At 38.0% G+C, this 23,964-nt stretch overlaps 1 protein-coding gene across 1 annotated transcript in view; it reads left to right on the forward strand.

Moving 5' to 3' along the window:
* The window catches only part of LOC105555622 (dystrophin), a gene marked incomplete at its 3' end in the record, with an annotated part of 1,920,295 nt that overhangs the window by 1,754,398 nt on the left and 141,933 nt on the right, over positions 1 to 23,964 (forward strand). The window contains exons 58-59 of the mRNA XM_012002637.1: positions 13,466 to 13,586; positions 14,200 to 14,468. Coding sequence (XP_011858027.1) covers positions 13,466 to 13,586; positions 14,200 to 14,468 — 390 coding nt within the window. The remainder of the gene's footprint in view (positions 1 to 13,465; positions 13,587 to 14,199; positions 14,469 to 23,964) is intronic.

The following is a 23,964-nucleotide window of genomic DNA, read 5'->3' on the forward strand; positions in this document are numbered from 1 at the left end:
CTGGGATACATGTGCAGAAAGTGCAGTTTTGTTACATAGGTATACATGTGCCATGGTGGTTTGCTGCACCCATCAACCCATCATCTACATTAGGTATTTCTCCTAATGCTCTCCCTCCCCTAACCCCCACCCTCTGACAGGCCCCAGTGTGTGATGTTCCCCTCCCTGTGTCCATGTGTTTCCACTGTTTATCTCCCACTCATGAGTGAGAATATGCGGTGTTTGGTTTTTTGTTCTTGTGTTAGTTTGCTGAGAATGATGGCTTCCAGTTTTATCCATGTCCCTGCAAAGGACATGATCTCATCCTTTTTTATGGCTTCATCGTATTCCATGGTGTATATGTGCCACATTTTCTTTATCCATATATCATTGATGGGCATTTGGGTTGGTTCCAAGTCTTTGCTATTGTAAGTAGTGCTGCAGTAAACATACGAGGTACAGTTTCTACTTGTAGTTTGGCCCAATGCTTTTTCAAGCTTCTCTTGGGATCTTTAAGAAAAATTATTGACACAAAACACTCTCCTTCTTCAAACAACATCACCACTCCTGAGTGCTGATGAGAGAACAATTTAGTAGCCTATTTGACTCAAAGTTTTGTCTCATGTATGTGGTAGCCCTTTCATATATGGACTATCTAGTTAGTGATGCTCTTGATGCCTGTGGACAAAAGAACAATGGAAAATCCTTGAAACTGGATCTCTCTATCAGATCTCCTGAACTCAGTTAGAAAAAGAGAAAGAAAACATAATCAGTACAAAATTCCATCAAGATCGAATAGTTGACAGATCTTATATTTGTGGACTTTTGTTTTACTTTGCCATGTGTCCAGAATTGTAAATTGTATTGCTCTTTATGGGTTTCTTGATTTAATTGTTGTTTATATAGAATCCTTGGCATCAAGATAGGTCACTGTAATTGCAAACTTATTCCCCATGTATTTAGAGTGCCACTTTTTTAAAAAAAATCATCTGCTTACTATCCTAAATTATTAATATCCTTTGCTGATGCTTTTTATGGGGATACAAATCCCATTAAAATGTCAATAGTTGAAACTAGAATCAAATATTGTTCATTTTCACTTTCATTTTCCATAAATCAGGATTTTTACAAAACAAGTAATTTGTATTTTTCTTTGTATACCATTTCAGATTGGTGATAATATTTTGTAGTAAAATATTACATGTCTTGTACTCTTTTCTTGTAGAGAAAATATACAGTCAATATCAATTGCTGTCATGGAAAGATATATGGTTCTTCTGTAAGTAAAATGCCAAGATACTCCACAGACGTATTTGGGGACTATAGTCTCACTCCTCAAAGCGATTTTCACACCCATGGGAGTAGATCTGTGCCCCCCAAACCAGCTGGGCAGCGTAACAACTGCAACTGAATAGCTCTCAAGACTAATTAATAAAATAATGCTGCAGATGCGGTGAAGTGTTATAAATAATTAAAGCTCAAATGTGCCTTAGCAAATATAAACTGACCAATTTTTATATCTTTTGAATACATTATCCTGGCTTTTACAGTTCCTCATTACTTGCCTCACTAGACTGACTCGTTTTCAATTAGTGTGTATTATTCTGGTCCAGATATATTTTAAAAACTGACTTCCTTTGTTTTACTTGAGCAGTCACTAAAGTGATATTTATTACTTGTCTACTTCTGTGATTAACCTAGAGAGAGTTTTAAAGGAGCAAATCATAGTGGGGAATTTCTAAGGAGAACTGCAATAAAACATCAGCTTATTCAACTCCCTTCCTCCTACCCCAAATTCAAATGGAGATTAGATCTTGATTATAACAACAGTGTAGGTAATGACTTTTTGTTTGCATTTTTACTAATGAAATTGTTTGTCACTAGGTTTTCATCTTTCAATTAAAAGAATCTCTATAATCCCTTCCCTAGAGACCATTAAGGACACCTTCAGAGCTTCCAGAGATTTTCTGGTTAAGATTTAGATGGAAGTAATCAATACATACATTATTAAAAGAGTGGACAGAAAGCCATTATTGTTTGGATGCTGTTGACAAATGAAAAGGCTTGAATAAAGTAGTTTACTTGTTCATTTGTCAGGTCATATATTATGTATGTTTGATTTCCTCAGAAGTCACCACAAAATGAGAGAGAGGCTTAGAAATTCGATAAAATTATCCTGAAATCATGTTGTAGATTATACATTTATTTAGGCTAATTCTGTTATCAATGCTGGCCTGCTTACATGGGATACATTTAAGTATGTATGTTAGCTTGATGAGTTTTCTGTGTTTTCTTTTTACAGAAAGATAAAATATCTTAGGGTACCATTTGTGAATGTTAAGATTTAAGTCAGCTCTGTGTTAGGAAAAATGCGTTGTTCCCTATCACCTCTGAAAAACAACCAAAAGCTGGGATAGAGTGATTCATTCTTTTTTTATTTTTTTTATTTTTTGAGATGGAGTCTCACTCTGTCGCCCAGGCTGGAATGCAGTGATGCAATCTCGGCTTACTGCAACCCCCGCCTCCCAAATTCAAGTAATTCTCCTGCCTCAGCCTCCCAAGTAGCTGGGACTACAGGTGCCTGCCACCACGCCCGGCTAAATTTTTTGTATTTTTGGTAGAGACGAGGTTTCATCATGTTAGCCAGGATGGTCTCGATCTCCTGACCTCATGATCCACCCGCCTCGGCCTCCCAAAGTGCTGGGATTACAGGTGTGAGCCACCGCGTCTGGCCAGAGTGATTCATTCTAACATTCAATGACCTGGCCTCTTACAGTTTCTAAACCACTTGACAGTTAGTTATATCTACTCTAAGATGTCTTTTTAGCCACGTTGGAGGAAATAGGCATCTTTTTGATCTATTCTTCATCATTTTTGTATAAGTTTGATATCCTATGCAGTCATATTTAGGGATGCTGAATAGAAATGACTTAAAAATTATTTTTAGAACTGCATTTCTAGGCATTTGAGTCTTCTGAAAACTAAGTCTAAGTCTTCTGAAAACTAGCTTTATCATCAAAACTGAAGAACTGAGTCATCTAGGAATTGCTGCTTTTCTTTAATGACTGTAACAAGATGAGATGTGAATAATTTACAAACTGACTTCTCTACCAAAGTCTTCTGTCTCACTTTGTCAAAATATTTTGATGTCCTGACAAATACTTTTTAAAATAGTATTTGTATAGTATTTTGCCTTTACAAAGCACTTTCATACACATTATTCATTTAATTACAAATGATCCCTTGATCTTTTTCTGTGCTCTTCCTTTTGCCCCCCAAAAAAATTATTTTAGGAAAAATGATGCCATAACTCAGATTCCTAGAATTCATTGATTCTTTCAAGAAATTTATTTATGAAGAGCCTACTCTATGTTAAGCATATGTTAGTGAACAAAATGAGTCTCTGCCCCATGGATGTTTAGATTTTTGTGACAGAAATACATAGTAAACCAATAAATTAATACATGAAAGTATGTCGGGTAGTAAGTGCTATGAAGAGAAAATAAGCAAAGCATGAATAGAGAAAGATTGAGGAGTACTGGCCTATGTGAGGAGGTTATTTTGGGGTAAAGACTTGTGTTAGGCCGGGTACAGTGGCTGATGCCTGTAATCCCAGCACTTTGGGAGGCTGAAACGGGCAGATCCCTGGACATCAAGAGTTCGAAACCAGCCTGGTCAACATAGTGAAACCACGTCTCTACCAAAAATTAGCTAGGCATGGTGATGTGTGCCTGTAGTCCCAGCTACCCAGCAGGCTGAGGTACCAGAATCACTTGAACCCAGGAGGTGGAGGTTGAAGTGAACCGAGATTGTGCCACTGCACTCCAGCCTGGGTGACAGAGTAAGACCTTGTCTCTAAAAAACAAACAAACAAACAAAGAAACAAAACCTGTGTGAGTGAGTGAACCATTCAGAGACCTTGAATGAAGAGGATTCTAGGCAGAAGAAGCACCAAATTCAAAAACCCAATGGTAAGAACAGGTTTAGAGTGTTGCAGAAATAGCAAGATGGGCTGTGTATCTCAAGGGAAATAAGATCAGTAGACAGTGATAGGTTCTAGAAAGAGAGAAAGGCCAGATAATGAATGGTCTTGCAGGCCATAGTTTGGAGGTGGATTTTATTCTGTGTGTAAGGAGACATCACTAGAATGCTCTCAGCAGGGATGATGTGATCTGATTTATGTGTTTAGAAGTTGACACTTGCTGCTATGGAGAATTGACTATAAAAAGAGCCATACTGAAGACACAGAAAAAGGAGGGTGGTGAAGTCATCTCGGAAGGAAATGATTACTTGGACTAGAGTGGAAATGATAGATATGGTGAATAATTATTTGATCCAAGATATATTTGGAGGCTATAATTGATAGAACTTAAGATAGATAGAATGTGGAGTTTGAGAGGAAGCAAAGAGTCAAGGATAATTCTGAGGTCAATGGCTTGAACAAATAAAATAATGATGTTGCCATCTGAGAAAGACTTGGGAATGATCATGTTTGAGGGTATGTGCTTAGAACGAACTAGGGTTCCATTTTTGGATTATGTTGATAGACAGAGACAAAGGGTATGATTCAGAAATTATTTACCACTTATACTTGACAACCTCAAATTTTGGCTCAGTATCTTGAGAACATATACAAATTAATTTGTCACAGGGTTTCTGAATAATCCATTCATTTTTACTATCATTTCAGAAGCAATTTCCAAATCTTAAAGTTTAGGCTCAATGACCTAAGACTTAATTCCCTAAATGGCCATGGGAACAGATTGAGTTTTCATCAGTGATCTTTCAAGGTCAGCTCAGAACTTAACAACATTATTGTCAGTAGGAAGTAACTTCCCCAGTGATTGTTGGAAGCAGCCCAGCCTTAGAATTGAGAATCAAACAGCTGTTCAAGATGCTGTGTGCGCACTAAACTATTGCTCCATAGTATCACAGACCTGCAAGTAGGCTGGACTATTCTAGCCCATGCCATTTATCTCAGAGAATACAATTTTTGTTTTCAAAGACTTCCAGAAAAATAAATCTCAACACAGAGTTTGTTAAACACATTTTCCCCTTAAACACTCAAAAATGGTTTTTCATTGAATATAATTAGATTTTAAAAAAATTTCAGGCCTGAAATATGTTCATTTACTTTTCAATTTTACATCAAATTTATTCAATGTCATTTATAAATGAATATTGTTCATGTTGTTGACTATCTGAAACAACGGCTGGATGTATCTGATACTTCAATCCCTTATCTTCACTTTTATTCAGAAGTGGAGTGAAAATAAGGCAGGGCTTTTTTTCATCTTATTTAGATGATTATGTAGTCGAACTCATAGAAGCACAGAGTAGAAAAATGGTTGCCAGACATTGTAAGGGGAAGTTGTTGCTCAGTGGTTATAAAGTTTGAGTTATGCAAGATGAAAAAGTTCTAGAGAGCTGCTGTATAACATTGTGCCTATGGTTAACAATACCGATTTGTGCACTTAAGAATGCGTTAACCAAGGTCAGGAGATCGAGACCATCCTGGCTAACATGGTGAAACCCCATCTCTACTAAAAATACAAAAAATTAGCCAGGCGTGGTGGTGGGCGCCTGTAGTCCCAGCTACTCGGGAGGCTGAGACAGGAGAATGGCGTGAACCTGGGAGGCAGAGCTTGCAGTGAGCCGAGATGGCGCCACTGTACTCCAGCCTGGGCGACAGAGCAAGACTCCGTCTCAAAAAAACCAAAAAAAAAAAAAACAGTGTTAACAGGGTAAAGTTCATACTAAGTGTTCTTATCTCAATAAGAAAAGATGATTATGGCCTTTTCTTTGTAGCCCAGATATCCATGTTCATAACTTCTGTAATACTAGCTGTCTCAAATGAATATTAAGGGAAACCTCTCTTTCTGTTGTTTGCTCCATTGCCTCTTTCTTCAAATTTTTTTCTTCCATGAACCCCTATGAATTTGCTTTAGACTCTTGGGGGCAATATTCTTGCCACCCTGCCAGGTACATTTCTGGATTCCTTGCCCTTTTCCAAGACCTCACTGTTAAGTTAATTGAGCATTGCTTGTCCCGAAGTGAGCATTTGGTAAAATATTTTTTATGTGTTTGAGACTCAATAAATATGGTGGCTCTTAAAATAAAGAAGGTCCTTTTGGTGACAATATATTCAGCAACTTTCTTGTCAGACATAGAAACAATACAGGAGACATAAAAATAAGGTAGAAATAATACAGGAACAAGAATGATGATATAAGATGGCAAAACTATTAAATACAGATCAAGTTACAGATATGACTGTGGTAACATCTTGTTCTATGCCTGCTCAGTATCCATTTGTTGAGTGAACAGAACTGTTGGATCATCCTACATTTCAGAGTCTGTCTAGTGTCCTCTCATCTCCTACCTAATCCTGCAGACTACAGGAAAAGCCCCAAGCAGCAGTTCAAACCATGGAACTTCTGAGTGTTTGGACATGAAAATCTCCTTTAAGAAATCACTAGGTTGAAGAAGGCAATGCTAATAGGACCACTTCTTGAGGAAATTCCACGCGGTAACTCAGCAGTGACACTCAGCTTTGGATCTGGAACATGAGTAGACCTAGAATAAGATCTGTCCATTTTTCCCAATTTACAGCATTAATTTTTTCTCTTCTGATTCGTGAGTCCAGGCTTTCACCTGCAAGCCTGTTTTGCATCTAAATCAACTTGGCCTACATATTACACACTCTGGTGTTCTAACTGGGTGTTCTGTATTTGAGTCAACAATGTTTATTGAGCATTTACTATATGCCAAGATATGGCTGTGGTTTTTAAGCATCAATAATAATGATGCTTAGCAGAGACTCTCAAACTGCCACCATAGAACAGGCCTGTGGTCAATTAACGATCTTAACAAATTGATTATAGTATACGAGAACTGGATGTTAGAACTTAGTTAAGGTTTTAGCAAATGCCCACATTTTACAAATGAGGACATATAAGAGCAGGAAGAGTTTATCACCTTTTCTGGATCACTGCAGCCAGGTTCTGGCCCAGCCCAGGCTTGAAGCCCAAGGCTCCTGCCACTCAGAACAGTGCTCTTTTCACCACTTCAGCCTGCCTGCCAGGATGATTCTGGAAAGTTCTGCTTACAAATATGGGTAGTATTTCTAGTCATTCCATCATATTTTATTCTGAAAAACACAAATTTACCATTTCAATATGAATATAGGTAAAATTCAGCACCAGGCAAGCTGTACATGATTCAAAGACATCTGTGTTTTCAAAAGCATGGGCTTTTACTCACATCCATAGTAATATGATCCTAAATCCACTGTCTCCAGGAGAGAGCAAGATAGCTTTTCTCCCTGTCATGTCATTACCTGTGCCTAGAGTTCTTATCTTGTCCCTCTCATGAAGCAAATCAATATTTCACCTTTCATCCCCTCCACACGTGGTTCTGAGCTACTTCTATTTATGGCATTATTAGATATTTTTATAATATAAGCAGGAAGCAAGAGGGGCAGAAAAAAATAATCAATGGCTGGGTGTGGTGGCTCACCCTTGTAATCCCAGCACTTTGGGAGGCCGAGGCAAGTGGATCATCTGAGGTCAGGAGTTTGAGACCAGCTTGCCCAACACAGTGAAACCTCGTCTCTACTGAAAATACAAAAAATTAGCGGGGCTTGGTGGTACATGCCTGTAGTCCCAGCTACTCAGGAGGCTGAGGCAAGAGAATGGCTTGAACCCAGGAGTCAGAGGTTGCAGTGAGCCGAGATCATGCCACTGCACTCCAGACTGGGTGACAGAGCGAGACTCCGTCTCAAAAAATAATAATAATTAAAAAAAAAATCGGTAACTTGGTTCTTCTCTATTACTTTCAGGAATTTTTTAAGTTTCTGATTTCTTCCATGGCCATTAGGATTTTTCCACTTATGTGGCTTCCAAATTATTGTAAGTCGGGGAGATTTTAGTTTTTGTTATCACTCACTTTCAGCTTCACTTTAGAATTGCAAGATTTAGATTCAAAGTGTGTAATTAACTGATGGCCTTAGGTAAACCCTAACTTATCTGTATCTCAATTTGCATGGATGAAACATTCATAATATAAAAGTATACACCACTAATATACCTACTCAACCAAACTATTGACTCCTTAATGACAAAGATTAAGTCTCTACATCTTCCCTAACTTTGTACATAATAGGTTCAAAATAAATATTTTTTGAATGAACAAACTAGTGAGCCAATAATCAGTCACCCAGTTGTCCAGTACTTATGTTGTTTTAAGTGCAATCTACCAGATAATTCAACCTCCATAATAAATGGATTTACCTTGAGATTTATCATTGCTATAATAGTGTAGTAGCATACTTCATATAAGTTTATTTTGTGAACCTTAAGAAGCTAAAGGAAAAACATCCATGTAGTATTCCTATCATTTTCTAAATAGAATGACAGAATATTATGTTATTTTCATAGAGGTGCTCTAAGTCTTTAGTATTGCTTCTAATTCTCCCATATCACTATTTTGGACCCTTGGGTCTGGCTGCCTTGAAAAGGTGAAAAGAAAGGTATGGGGAAGAGGATGTGTTTTAACAAAGATAATTTTATCTGTTCAAGGGATTCAGGAAGTAATTATCTTAACATTTGAATGCTAACATCTAAATATTGTAAATACATATTCTGTATGTACGTGGGAGAGAATCTCTATATCTGATACCTTTTCTCATCATCACATAAAGGAACCGACTTCTCTGGTTTAAGATATTAACCAAAATTTATATGATAAAATCGGTATATATGAGTGTATATTTTCTCAAACCGCATTCAAACAGACCTTTTGGGGAGACAAGACACTTATCAAAATCAAGGCTCTTGACATTAAATATTCTTGTTTGTCTTTTTAAAAAAAAAAAAAGTCTTCACTTTTCTTTCTTTTAAAATGCAATAAATTATACTACAACTTGCAGTTTATGGTGAGTTATTAGATACTGAACAATTGATTTTCCATTATTTTAATGCAAATTCTACATTGCTTTTTTACTATATAAAGCCATTTGTTTTCAGCTCCATGCTACAAAGACCACAGATGTTCATTGCCTAGAACAGTGTCTGATACATAGTAGTTGCTTGAAGTTTGTTAAGTGACTAAATTAAGGAGGATCTTACATATAACCATGTTTAAAATTACATATTATTATTTATAGTTTTTCCCACATAATAAGAATTATTACCATTTTCTTTATCCTCTGACCTCCTTGAACCAACTATTTCTCTCTTTTTGTGGGAGTTTTATCCTTTTGTATTTAATCTGAATCTTTTGAAATTCTAATGATACAATCACTTAACCCTCTCTTCCATGCACTTTCTTTTCTTAGTTTCAGGCAACAATGTGAAAATAATGGTGCTTATGTCTTTGTAATAACAGAACTTTCTTTGTCTTTTCTTTAGCCCCATTTTAATCCTCAGTGACTCATATGTAAGAAATGAACTGTGCAGCTGTGGTGGATCTAAGCCCTTGGCAACGACTCGATGGGCAAACAAGTGGTCTCTCACAATGGATGGTCCTTAGCTTTGAATTATTTACTGTCCAGTTTTAACAATAGAATTATATCATCAAATAGTGCCTTGGACTTTTAAAGTTTGATAAGACCTTTAAGATACATTTCCTTATTTTACAGACCTTGTTCCAACAATTATCTCCACCTTCTGTCAAGGTCGTAACATATATCTTTCTCTGCTAGGGTGACCAACTTTCCTGGTTTTCCTGAGACTATCCTGGTTTTAACATTGAAAGTCTCTCATCCTGAAAAACTCAGTGCTGGGCAAACCAAGATGGTTGGTTACCCTACTGCTAGCTTCCATCTTTCACTCTAGGTTCAAATCATTCCTATGCTAAAAAGAACTTCTTATCCCTTTATCTTGTTATCTTCTCTGTCCTCCTGTCCTGTCTTCCTCTTTTCCTTGTCAGAAAAAGAAAAGTGAACATTTAATTTTCACTTGAAATACCTACTCCTTCTTCCACTAGCTCCTCAGCTACACCTACTTCTGAGGCTCCTGCCCTCCCCTGAAATTGCTCTCACCACAGCTAGTGAACACTCTGCAATGCTGATCTTACTTTACTTCTATGTTTCATTGGGCATGCTTGGTCACCCTCTTCCTCTCAAAATTCTTACTCTCTCCTTGAAATTTCTACACTCCTCATTTCCCCTAATCTCTCCACCTATTTGTTCCTTTTCGGTCTCTCAAGAGATCCCGTTCCTCTGTTTGCCCATTAAACTTTGATATGTAGGCACTCAATGTGTATTAGCTGAATGAGAAAATAACTCCTAAATATTTTTTTTCTCCTCAAACCTCAGATTTTATTATTTCCTTTTGAAGGGAATGTTAGCTTTCCAAGCTGAGCATATCACAGTCCCTTACTCTGTCCCCCATGCACAGAACATCCCCCCACACACACACCATCAAGTTGTGTTTTTAATATTGCTCTTCAATAATTTTACCCTGAATGAGCATGAGGGGTTCTGAATCAGAGGCAGATTTCATTTAATTACCTTACAGTAAGTATTGTTGCTGTGCCCTTCCTTTGCCCAAAGACTTACCCCCAGGGCAACATGATGAACGCTGATGAAACGTTTTCCTACTTGAGTGGCTGGGTACTCCATAAGTGGGAGACGAGGAAAAATCTTTTTCCTCTGCTTATAAAGGAGAAGGAGGCTGCTATCCCTCTCTCCTTCTGAAAGGTTCTCTGTGGAAACATAATGCGCCTGAGTTCTAACTCCAGCTTCTCCAGAAACTAGCTAGCCCTATGTGTCTCATGTTTTACAATCTAGAAATGTCTCCAAGGTCTGGGTTTTGTATTTTTGAAATGTAAATACCTAGAGAGATACCCACTCCAGTCTTTCTGACAACACAGAGTTTAGCTTAGGAATCTACCCTGAGCTATAACCATTTGACCCTCTTGGATCAGAGAAATGAACTAGATGAATCGCTACAGATCTAATCTCCATGGTGTGGGAAGTTTCTCAGGAGGCTAGAGCATTCTGTAGGTGAACTGAGACATCCAGGAAAGTTTATTTCCTCATACTTAGTTGAATTGCACCCAGCGTTTGCTCATCTACTCAATCTAGACACTGAGAGTCATTCTTGTTTCTTTTTCTCTCTTCTCTCCAGTATCTAGTCAGTCACCAAATTTTCACACTTCAGATTACTATCCCCGTCATTTTTCCTGGTACCATTGCCCTGAGTCAGATCCTCATAATCTTGTACTGAATTCTTACAATAGCCTCATTATCTCTCTGATTCCATTTCTGTTCTTCTCAAATACATACTCTGTATTTACATCAGGAAGATCTATTTGAAACACACATATTCCTGTGCCACTCCCTTGGTTAAAACCATTCAAAGGTTCCTGATTACCTTCAAGGCAACACCTAAGCCTCTTAGCGGACCATATATGATCATAGAGAGGCAGAGCTTCAAATTCTGGTTTAAAAATCTAATGTGTTTCCAGATAATGATAGCGTCTTTTTCATCTTTGGACATGCCCTCTCCTTGTTCTTTATGCTGTAGAAACACTGGCCTGCTTGAGATACTGATATATACCATACTGTTCTATGTCCTATGTCTCTGCACTTGCATTTTCCTCTTCTTGGAATGTCCTCTAGCATACTCTTCCTTGAATAAGTCATGTTCATGCTTTTGAATTCTATGTGATTACTAGCTTCTCCTGGAAGCTTTTCCTGATTTTCTTCCCCATATTGCGCAAGTCTATAGCACTGTCTACATTGTATTGAAATTATTTACGTGTTTGACTCTTCTGTTATATGTTAAAAGTTCCAACTTTGTATTTCCAGTTTCAAGTACAACCACTGACATGTGATAGTTCAATAGAGGGAGCCATTATTATTTTTATAATTAGTAAGGTCAGTATTAATTGCCTCCAGTCAGGTCCAAACAGAGAACTAGGCAAAATGATAATTTACTTGAATCTGGGAAACTTAATTGTATGAAAAAATACACAAGAATACAGCAACTGTACACACACACACACACACACACACACACACAGATTTCAAGTGAAATATTAGGAGAATCAGCTTTATATGCAAGCAAAGTAAATAACTCACGTATCCAGCGTGATTTTAGGGTACAGAAATATCCTATTATTCAGAAATTTCTTCCCTATCTATAGGCTGAATCCTAATATTCTACTTACAGAACTCCAGTATTTTGGTTCAAACGCCTTCCCTTTCTCTGTTGAATTGTAAATAACTGTGGATGATGAATCATTTTGCAAAGTATCAGACTCAGGATTCTTTTGAATGGTGAACACCACTAAGATTTTATTAAAAAATGTGTCATACAATACAGCTGTGGAACACTTCTGTAACATAATGGTGTATCTGAATTTCGAGGAAGAATACTGCTAATTTGTTTTTCTCCAGTGAAAGAACAGGGCTTAAATTCAGCAGGCAACATTGCTAAAAGTAAGACAGAGTTGAAAAAAGTTACAGAAATTAAGCCCTAGATCAGGACAAATATTATGACTGTTATTGTTAAACAGATATATTAGCATGTATGTAGCATGCACTTAATAATTTTATTAATACCCTCACTTCTGAGATCAAAGAACCTGGGTCAATAACTCTCTTCAATGGTGTCAGAGTATCTGTTAGGTTCTTCTAGGCTCACGGTATGCCTCGCGATCCTTTTAGCACTCAATTATGTATGAACTTACTGTTTTCACTCTGCTTCTAGTGTTAATTTTCTCCCTTCTTTGGATCTAGAACCTTTTTGAAGGCAGAAACTATTCATTTTGTTTTTCTCTTGATCCCCTGGATAAAGGAATATTACAGATTAAACATTAATTCTAGGTCTGTTCATTTATAGAAACTAGCGCCCGCAATTCCTACATCCATAATAGCTCAAAACATTTCTACTATTCTCGAAGAGGTCACAATGGATGATGTAATGATGATTTTTCAAAAGTATTGGGACTTTTCAGTTAGCTTACCTGTTTTATACCTTGTCAGACATTTTGACAGAAATTAACTGGTGATTATCAGTTGGATTAATTGTATACTTTAACATAGCCTAAGGTCCTGTAAATGACCCTTAAGGCTTCCCGTTATATTCTGGATATCCATTATTTTGGATATCCATTTGTTTAAGTCCTCATTAGCCACGCTAGAGCTTTGCAATATATACCTTGTAACTTTACCTGTAGATTTCAAGTATGGCTGTCAGGTTACATAAACAAAGCACTCTTATCTCAGTGAGAGGGCATTAACTGTTGGGAATGCTCCCCCCATCTCCCCAGAGTAGCTTTACAAACACAGCGCTTTCCTCATTAACAGATAGACCCATGTAGCCTTTTTAAAAAATCATTTTATAACCATCAGTGTATAAATAAAAGAGATAGAAATTGACCTGGGAGTTTCATAAACAAGTTCTAAGCACCCAGGATTAATTTTGAGAAGAATGCCACAAGCCAAATAAGCACTTCTTTTCATCTCCTTTCACAGGCCTTCAAGAGGGAATTGAAAACTAAAGAACCTGTAATCATGAGTACTCTTGAGACTGTACGAATATTTCTGACAGAGCAGCCTTTGGAAGGACTAGAGAAACTCTACCAGGAGCCCAGAGGTAATTGAATGTGGAAATATAATAACATATTGATAGAAGGATCAGTGGTGACAGAGCAGCCCATCCATTCTTGCTGCCAGGGCCTGGATAGCTCTCATATTTTCTTGGTTAAATAGAATCAATTCAAATTAAGCATAGATGCTGAAAAAAAATAAGGACTTATAAACTACCACGCATAAATCTGTTTGCACATTCATAAATAAACATTAAAAGAGATTAGCAATCAGTTATTGGAACATTTAGAAAATAATAAACAACGGGAGTTATCTGTGAGGAGGAATTCTATTGTTGCAAAGACTACAAGTTAATTTTCCATTTAAGAGCCTGCCTAAAGTAAATGAGAGCTTGTGCTATGCATCCTAACGTTTTTCTCCTCAACAGCTTAAGTGAATCTTAAATTATCGGATTGATATAAGGTAGAAACTCAGGAAGACATACTTTAGATGTTCTGGGCTGTATCAAAATTTATGCCAAAGTATAAAAAAGTCATTAATCAGTAGGTTACCCTCTTGTTAAACTGTACTCTTTCTTTCTTCCAGTATGACCTTTTTGACAATGTTAAAAAAAAAAAAAAATGAATGTGGCCTAAAACCTTGTTGTATTGCCAATTTAGAGCTGCCTCCTGAGGAGCGAGCCCAGAATGTCACTAGGCTTCTACGAAAGCAGGCTGAGGAGGTCAATACTGAGTGGGAAAAATTGAACCTGCATTCCACTGACTGGCAGAGAAAAATAGATGAGACCCTCGAAAGACTCCAGGAACTTCAAGAGGCCACGGATGAGCTGGACCTCAAGCTGCGCCAAGCTGAGGTGATCAAGGGATCCTGGCAGCCAGTGGGCGATCTCCTCATCGACTCTCTCCAAGATCAGCTCGAGAAAGTCAAGGTACCGTCTACTTCTTTGCTTCGGGGCTCTTTGAGAGACTCAAAAGAGCTTCTAATCTGAACTTGAGTGCAGTGTTACCTTCCCACAAAGTTAAAGCTAGAGCACTTAAGCAATAGAAATCAGTCCATCTTTCACAAATTCAGTCTTCTTTCACATGGTATTTTCTCCAAGAGAAGACAGTGATCTAATCATTTGTCTGTCTTCAGTTATATGAAATGAAATATTAAAAAAGTTACAGGGCAAGAAATCATTTTGGCTTTGCTATTAAGTGATTGTACTAAAGTCTGATGTATATGTGTGTGTGTGTGTGTGTGTGTGTGTATTGCTTGTGTTACTTAGTATCAGAATACAGAAAAATAAAACGCTTAATCAAGAGCCAGGAGTCTAGGTGTTGGCCCTTTTGCTAACTAAATTATATGACTTGGGTAAGTTATGGTATGGTGAAATAAGGTCGTTAATGTGTGGCCCTTCCCTTGGAAGGCAACATTTGTAATACAGTTTCAAGTTTCATCAGCCCACTGCAGAAGTATGGGAAAATCATTATATATTTGGAAGACTACTGTCTGTAAGACCAAAGTTAAATTTCCTTGTGGCACAAAGATGGCAAATGTATTCTACAGAAAAAAAATACATATTTAGGACTATCATTTTGAAATCAGCAACTACTCATCTATTGTCAAAACCACAAAAGTCCTCCTAGATTAAAATTCAAAAGAAGTTAAATTCCCTCCTGCACTCAGCATGTTTGCCAGCATCCTCAGCATCCTCATTCTAGAAGTTGTCCTCTTCCTTGGCTTTCATGGAACTCTTCCATCCATGTTCTTCTTCCTATATTTTTCTAGATTCTTTACCTACCCACCCTTCAAATACTGTTGTGCCCAAGTTTCTAACCTTAGCCTAATTCTCTTTTGATTGTTTAAACCCTCCCTGTTTGAGATGGCATGGATGGTAATGTATCTACATCTCTAGTCCGCATCTCTCTTCTGATCTCTGAATCCATATGGCATCAGGATCACAAATGCAACTATTCTGAAACCAAGTTCATTTGTTCCTCTGTTTTTCCATGTCCCTACTTCTGTCCCCTCCTATCTGACATTTTTTCCCCCTGTTTCCTATTTCAGTTAATGAATCATCATCCAACAAATTTTCCAGGCTAGAAACTTTAGGTTCATCCTTAAAGCCTTCTACATTTTCACTGACAGCACATGATGGCTCATGTTACCTCAGAATAGCTCTTTTATCTTTTCTCTCCTCTTTTAACCAAAGTCCTTTTTAATCCCCAGCATCTTTTAGTTAGATGATAACAGTATACATCTTTAAATCCCATTCACCCCTCCGTGTGCCTGGCATATCTTAGATACTGCATTTTAAATGTTTGGTGAATTAACGGATGGATGAATAGTTTCTTTACTGATGTTCCTGCATTATCCAGCCTCTTCCAACTCTAATCCAAACTCCTTGCAGAAGAATGCTTGCCTAGAGAATGAAATCCAATGAATAAGGAGATTAAGTGGCTATTTTCTTCCTAGCCCTGGCTTACCTTCTCAGCCATAGCTCCCGTTCTCCAGACCATTTAATACACTCTGCCCATATGAGATATATATATATATATATATACATACACACATATATATATATATAGAGAGAGAGAGAGAGGCATATTTGGGAAAAAGAGGTGATATGGGCAGAGTGTATTGAATGTGTGTGTAAAGTATATATGTGTGTGTATATATGTATGTATATGTATATACATACGTACATAGATAGATACATACATATATATACATCGATATATATACACACACACATATATATCTGCCTTTTCAAATGCTGTTCTCTCTGTCTGGATCCCCTTACATTGTCTACTTGGTGAATTCTCACTCAGCCCTCAAGGACCAGCCAAAATGTTACCTATCTTTGTTGTCTTTCCTGGGTGTCTACAACCCCCAACTCCCACCAAGCAGAAGAAACTGCTCACAGTTGGTGCTCTCATAGATCACCAAGCATGTTAAATTGTCACACTTAAATTTCACATATATTGTAGCAACTTGCTTATGCCTTTTTTTTCTCCCAGAGAAAGTGAGGTTGCTAAGAGCAAGGATCATGCTGTACATCTTTGGGCTCCTAGCCCAGGGCCAGCAACATGTGAGGAATCTCATTAAGTACCTTCATTTATTCACTCAACAGCTGTTTATCAGTCATTATATAATGTGCTGGACAGGTAATTATAAAAGAAGCAGACTTGGTCATTGCCTTCATGAAGACTATGGTCTAATGTTGAATTGCATAGCTCTTCATTAAAATAGTAGGTAAAAAATTTAAAAAGAAAAGATTAAAAATTTGACTTTAATACTTCTAAAATCCCTTCTACCCCAACATTTTATGACCCCATGTCTAACATTTAAAGTAAGGGTGAGCTTTGCCGTCTTCTGGAAAACTAAGTGTTTTGAAATGTATTACCTAGTATTTTAAAAGCATTAAATATGTTAATTTTATTAAAAAATATAGGGACTAATTTTTTGACAGTCTTCTCCAAAAATGAGAAATAAGTTAGGAAAATGTCCCAGTGGAACTAAATTAGTTAATATATCGATTAAATTGCTCAATATATAGGCCATAGAGCAGACATAAGGGATTCATTTTTAGCCATACTTGTCACACAGGTGCATTTGTGAGATACTGAGTATGGATGGAGAAGAGAATGTGCACAGCATAATTTAATAATTAAAAATAACTAAAAGCATAACAGTTCAAGTATCAGCTGGCCTTCACCCAACCCTATTTGCGGTATTCCTTTTAGTTTCCCTGTCTTATCTGTTCTTGGTCTTAAGACAAACTTCATTTTCCATACCCTAATTGGTAAAACTGTCATTCTGATCCCAATAATAGCAAAACGTATAAATATTAAACATACCTTTCAAAAGATTATATTTATAACCCAACACATCTATCTTTCTCAGACATATATACACTTAAGTTATGGTACTTATCTAAATTTTTATGTACTGGTAATAATAGATGTGATTGTTTTGGCTTTTGAATCAGTGTTGTATTTTATGCATGTTTCAAACTATGAATTACATGAATTCATATATATTTATCTCCCTTCAGTAGCTCTTCTTCAATTTTGCAATGGAAATAAATCATTTTTCTCCATTGCATCTTATTGACACTGGGTTTGAAACACTGAAGCTTTGGGGGTAGTAGTTTACAAGGAATGAGTTTTAATAACTAAAATTTATTTCAGAAAAAAGTAGAAGTGTACTTGAAACCACTGTTCCCATTTTTCCACTCAGCAGTTTAAGCCCTCAGAGGATTCATGCTGTAGGGAACTTGAAACTGATAACTAGGCAGCTAGCCAGAAGAACATTTTATATATCCATATCAGTTCATTTCCCTCACCCCTAGAGACTCTATCATAGTACCCCCCTCCGTTCTGATCTGATGTGTTAAATAACTTGTTATTCAAGTGACTAAGTAATATGTGTTTCTGTGAGATTTCGTGTTCTATAATTGTATCAGCAAATGTGGCTTTTGGATTTAAAGAATGGGTTAAACAACAATGACTAAGTCCCTGGCCTTTATGGAAATGGCGTTATTGCTAGCTGATCATCTTCAGGTGGTGAACGTGGTAAATTAATAGATGGAAACACAATATTAATATTGACTATATTGCTCACTAAGAGAATCTCAGCCTTCCAAATATAGCTTCCATAGGAAAAACCAGTAGAATAAAATTTAAGTTTTAAATGCTTCCTTACTTTTAAAATTCATGATTTATACTGCTTATCAAATATTTTAAGGGCAAGATCATGACTTTTCACTTTACTGAAAATAGCACCAGTGCTTATTTGACTAGACAAATATTCTACTTTCCTTGTAATGGAGAATAGGAATAACTCTTTGAATCACTAGGTGCTCCACATAGATCTGTAAGTGGAATATATAAAGGCTTTAATAAAGTAGAATAACTTTTAAACCTATAGTCTGGATACAAGATTTTTGTTCTTCAGGACAATCCCAATGTGAGAAAGTTTGTGGATTGTTGTTTTCTTTTCTTTTCTTTTTTTTTTTTTTTTTTTGAGAGTCTCGCTCTGTTGCCAGGCTGGAGTGCAGTGGTGAGATCTCGGCTCACTGCAACCTCCGCCTCCTGGATTCAAGGGATTCTCCTGCCTCAGCCTCCCGAGTAGCTGGGACTACAGGCGCGCACCACCATGCCCAGCTGATTTTTGTATTTTTAGTAGAGACAGGGTTTCACCATGTTGGCCAGGATGTTCTCGATTTCTTGATCTCATGATCCGCCCACCTTGGCCTCCCAAAGTGCTGGGATTACAGGCATGAGCCATCACTCCTGGCCAGATTGCTGTTTTTTAATGTTTTGTTTTTGTTCTAATAAACCATGGTTTCTCTTTTTTTAATTTTTCTTTTTTGAGACAATCTCGCTCTGTCACCCAGGCTGAAGTGCAGTGGCGCTATCTCAGCTCACTGCAGCCTCTGCCTCCTGGGTTCAAGCAATTCTCCGCCTCAGCCTCCCAAATAGCTGGGACTGCAGGTGCCCGCCACCGTGCCCAGCTTTTTTTTTTTTTTTTTTTTTTTTTGTATTTTTTAGTAGAGATGGAGTTTCACCACGTTGGCCAGGCTGGTCTCGAACTCCTGACCTCAGGTGATCCACTCACCTTGGCCTCCCAAAGTGCTGACTTACAGGCATAAGCCACTGTACCCAGCCTATAAACCATAGTTTCTCTATACCAAAAGTGGTATGTCATTCTTGAGCCAGGAATATTTCACTGTCCTTAGTTTACCTGTTAACTCTGAACACAGTTTTTCATGCACTGTAGATAACTCTCCCAGGCTGCCATCTTGGAATATGCAAATCTGTCACATCTATGTAGTTATGCATTTTGCATTTTTGTCAAACTTTTAACTTACATTTCTTACTGTGAAAAGTCAGGGCAGGGATTCTATGAGCTTTTTCTTTAAAGTTCCTACAATGAAATGTTTTGATTAAACCTTTTTGGCGTTCAAATTGAGATTGATTTAATGATGTGTGTAGCAGGCCAGAAATTATGTTGAAGTGACAATGCTATCCTTATTTATCTTCAGCATTCAAATCTAAAGTTTTAAGAAGAAAACTGGCAAATCCACCTTTTTAGGCTTACCATCCTCAGTCCCTGTGGCTTTGGGGGTTTTTTGTTTGTTTGTTTGTTTGTTTGTTTTGAGAAATTTGTCAAAGAAATGCTATCTTAGAATTTGACATTGAGGAAGCGAAGTGTATTTCCTCCAAATAGATAATGTGAAATGTGATATAATATATTAGAATTTCATCTTCACTTTGCCAAGCAAGACACTTGCAACCATGTTCATGCAACTATCTTCCCTTATTGCTTTTCTCTTCTTAACCTTGGTTCTAAAGTTTTCTTCTTATTGTATTAATTTTGTTATGCTTCCCATTTATATGAGTCGAGTCAACCTTACTTGATTTCTTATATATGAGTTATATAAGGAAAACTTATCTTTTCCTGTAGAATTAGGGAATGAATGGGCAGAATCAACATGAACAGGGCAACCCTAAAAACCATTCAAAACATGTAAGCTCTCCCAACTCTGAATAAACTAATGATATCTTCATAATGAATAAGGTATACTGCCTATAGTAGGAAGAGGAAAATTTATTAATATTTTGTGCATTGTTAAAGAACTACAAATGAATTGCTGTGCGGAGGCTTTCATTGTTGTTGTTGTAAAAATGTTATGTGTATTAAGTAAACCTTTGATGGAGAAGAAAAAACAAAGAAAAAATATTTAATCTTTCATAAATCTGGGTGAAATATGAAGCTAATAATTCCTGTTACATGGGGTAACCAGGGTTTTATCTAGTTTACAAAGCATGCAATTGCAATGTTTAAAAGCGTATGATTTGGCCTTTAATATCTGAAAATATGTCTGTCAAAAGCCATATTATAGCGAGTGTCACTCCACACTTTATATTTTAATAGAATATTTGTGTACTTGTGATAAGAGATGTTAGTGGGTTTCTAAACGAGTAGTGTATTAAGGATTTTATGCTATTGTAAAATTATGGATTATATGAATTCATATATATTGATTTACTTTCAGTAGCTTTTCAATAGAGTATCTAGGGTTTAATACAGCTTAGAAACTAAAATAGGAATTATTCATCTTTAAAATCCTGACCAAAGAGGTGGCTGACAAGATGGCTGAATAGGAACAGCTCCAGTCTGCAGCTCCCAATGAGATCAACACAGAAGGCGGGTGATTTCTGCATTTTCAAATGTGGTACCCGGTTCATCTCATAGGGACTGGTTAGACAGTGGGTGCAGCCCACGGAGGGTGCAGAAGCAGGGTGGGGCGTCACCTCACCCAGGAAGCGCGAGGGGTCAGGGAATTCCCTTCTCTAGCCAAGGGAAGCCGTGAGGGACTGTGCTGTGAAGAATGGAGCATTCTGGCCCAGACACTATGCTTTTCCCACAGCCCTTGCACACTCAGACCAGGAGATTCCCTCAGATGCCTACACCACCAGGGCCCTGGGTTTCAAGCACAAAATTGGGCGGCTGTTTGGGCAGACACCGAGATAGCTGCAGGAGTTTTTTTCATACCCCCGTGGCACCTGGAACACCAGCGAGACAAAACCATTCACTCCCCTGGGAAGGGGGCTGAAGCCAGGGAGCCGAGTGGTCTAACTCAGAGGATCCCACCTGCCATGGAGCCCAGCAAGCTAAGATTCACTGACTTGAAATTCTCGCTGCCAGCACAGCAGTTTGAAGTCAACCTGGGACACTCAAGCTTAGTGTGGGGAGGGGCACCTGCCATTACTGAAGCTTGAGTAGGCGGTTTTCCCCTCACAATGTAAACAAAGCCGCCAAGAAGTTCTAACTGGGTGGAGCCCACTGCAGCTTGGCAAGGCCACTGTAGCCAGATTGCCTCTCTAGATTCCTCCTCTCTGGGAAGGGCATCTCTGAAAGAAAAGCAGCAGCCCCAGTCAGGGGCTTGTAGATAAAACTCCCATCTCCATGGGACAGAGCACCTGGGGAAACGGGCAGCTGTGGGCGCAGCATCAGCAGACTTAAATGTTCCTGCCTGCCGTCTCTGAAGAGAGCAGCAGATCTCCCAGCACAGCACTTGAGCTCTGCTATGGGACAGACTGCCTTCTCAAGTGGGTCCCTGACCCCCGTGCCTCCTGACTGGGAGATGCCTCCCATCAGGGGTCAACAGATACCTCGTACATGAGAGCTCCAACTGGCGTCTGGTGGGTGCCCCTCTAGGACAAAGCTTCCAGAGAAAGGAACAGGCAGCAATCTTTGCAGTTCTGCAGCTTCTGCTGGTGATACTCAGGCAAACAGGGTCTGGAGTGGACCTCCAGCAGACCTGCAGCAGAGGGGCCTGACTGCTAGCATCAACATCAACAAAAAGGACGTCCACACAAAAACCTCATCTGAAGGTCACCAATAGCAAAGACCAAAGGTAGATAAATCCATGAAGATGAGGAGAAAACAGCACACAAAGGCTGAAAATTCCAAAAACCAGAACGCCTCTTCTCCTCCAAAGGATCACAACTCCTCTCCAGCAAGGGTACAAAACTGGATGGAGAATGAGTTTGGCGAATTGACAGAAAAAGGCTTCAGAAGGTGGGTAATTACAAACTCTTACGAGCTAAAGAAGCATGTTCTAACCCAATGCAAGGAAGCTAAGAACCTTAAAAAAAAAGGTTAGAGGAATTGTGAACTAGAATAACCAGTTTAGAGAAAAACATAAATGACCTGAAGGAGCTGAGAAACACAGCATGAGAACTTCATAAAGCATACACAAGTATCAATAGCCATATCGATCAAGCAAAAGAAAGGATGTTAGAGATTGAAGATCAACTTAATGAAATAAAGTGTGAAGAGAAGATTACTGAAAAAATAATGAAAAGGAACAAACAAAACCTTCAAGAAATATGGGACAATGTGAAAAGACCAAACCTACATTTGATTGGTGTACCTGAAAGTGATGGGGAGAATGGAACCAAGTTGAAAATACTCTTCAGGATATTATCCAGGAGAACTTCCCCAACCTAGCAAGACAGGCCAACATTCAAATTCAGGAAATATAGAGAACACCACGAAGATACTCTTCGAGAAGAGCAACCCCAAGACACATAATCGTCGGATTCACCAAGGTTGAAATGAAGGAAAAAATGTTAAGGGCAGCAAGAGAGAAAGGTCAGGTTACCCACAAAGGAAAGCCCATCAGACTAACAGCAGATCTCTTGGCAGAAACCTTACAAGCCAGAAGAGAGTGGGGGCCAATACTCAACATTCTTAAAAGAATTTTCAACCCAGAATTTCATATCCAGGCAAACTAAGCTTCATAAGCAAAGTAGAAATAAAATCCTTTACAGACAAGCAAATGCTGAGAGATTTTGTCACCACCAGGCCTGCCTTACAAGAGCTCCTGAAGGAAGCACTAAATATGGAAAGGAAAAACTGGTACCAGCCACTTTAAAAACATACCAAATTGTAAAGACCATCAACACTATGAAGAAACTGCATCAACTAATGAGCAAAATAACCAGCTAGCATCATAATGACAGAATCAAATTCACACATAACAATATTAACCTTAAATGTAAATGGGCTAAATACCCCAATTAAAAGACACCGACTGGCAAATTGGATAACGAGTCAAGACCCATCACTGTGCTGTATTCAGGAGACCCACCTCCTGTGCAGAGACACACATAGGCTCAAAATAAAGGGAGGGATGAATATTTACCAAGCAAATGGAAAGCAAAAAGAAAAAAAAGAAGCAGGGGTTGCAATCCTAGTCTCAGACAAAACAGACTTTAAACCAACAAAGATAAAAAAAGAAAAAAACATGATATTACATAATGGTAAAGTGATCAATGCAACAAGAAGAGCTAACTATCCTAAATATATATGCAACCAGTATAGGAGCCCCCAGATTCATCAAGCAAGTTCTCAGAGACCTACAAAGGGATACAGATGCCTATATAATAATGATGGGAGACTTTAACACCCCACTGTCAATATTAGACAGATCAACAAAACAGAAAATTTATAAGGATATTCAGGACTTGAACTCAGCTCTGGACCAAGTGGACTTAATAGACATCTACAGAACTCTCCACCCCAAATCAAAAGAATATACATTATTCTCAACACCACATCACATTTATTCTAAAATTGACCACATAATTGGAAGTAAAACACTCCTCAGCAAATGCAAAAAAAAAAACAAAAACAAAAAAACAAAAAAACGGAAATCATAACAGTCTCTCAGACCACAGTACAATCAAATTAGAACTCAGGATTAAGAAACTCACTCAAAACTGCATGACTACATGGAAACTGAACAACCTGCTTCTGAATGACTGCTGGGTAAATAAGGAAATTAAGGCAGAAATAAATAAGTTCTTTCAAACCAATGAGAACAAACACACAACGTACCAGAATCTCTGGGACACAGCTAAAGC

This window comes from Mandrillus leucophaeus, unplaced genomic scaffold (assembly GCF_000951045.1).
Source record: "Mandrillus leucophaeus isolate KB7577 unplaced genomic scaffold, Mleu.le_1.0 Scaffold692, whole genome shotgun sequence".
Lineage (NCBI taxonomy): Eukaryota > Metazoa > Chordata > Mammalia > Primates > Cercopithecidae > Mandrillus > Mandrillus leucophaeus.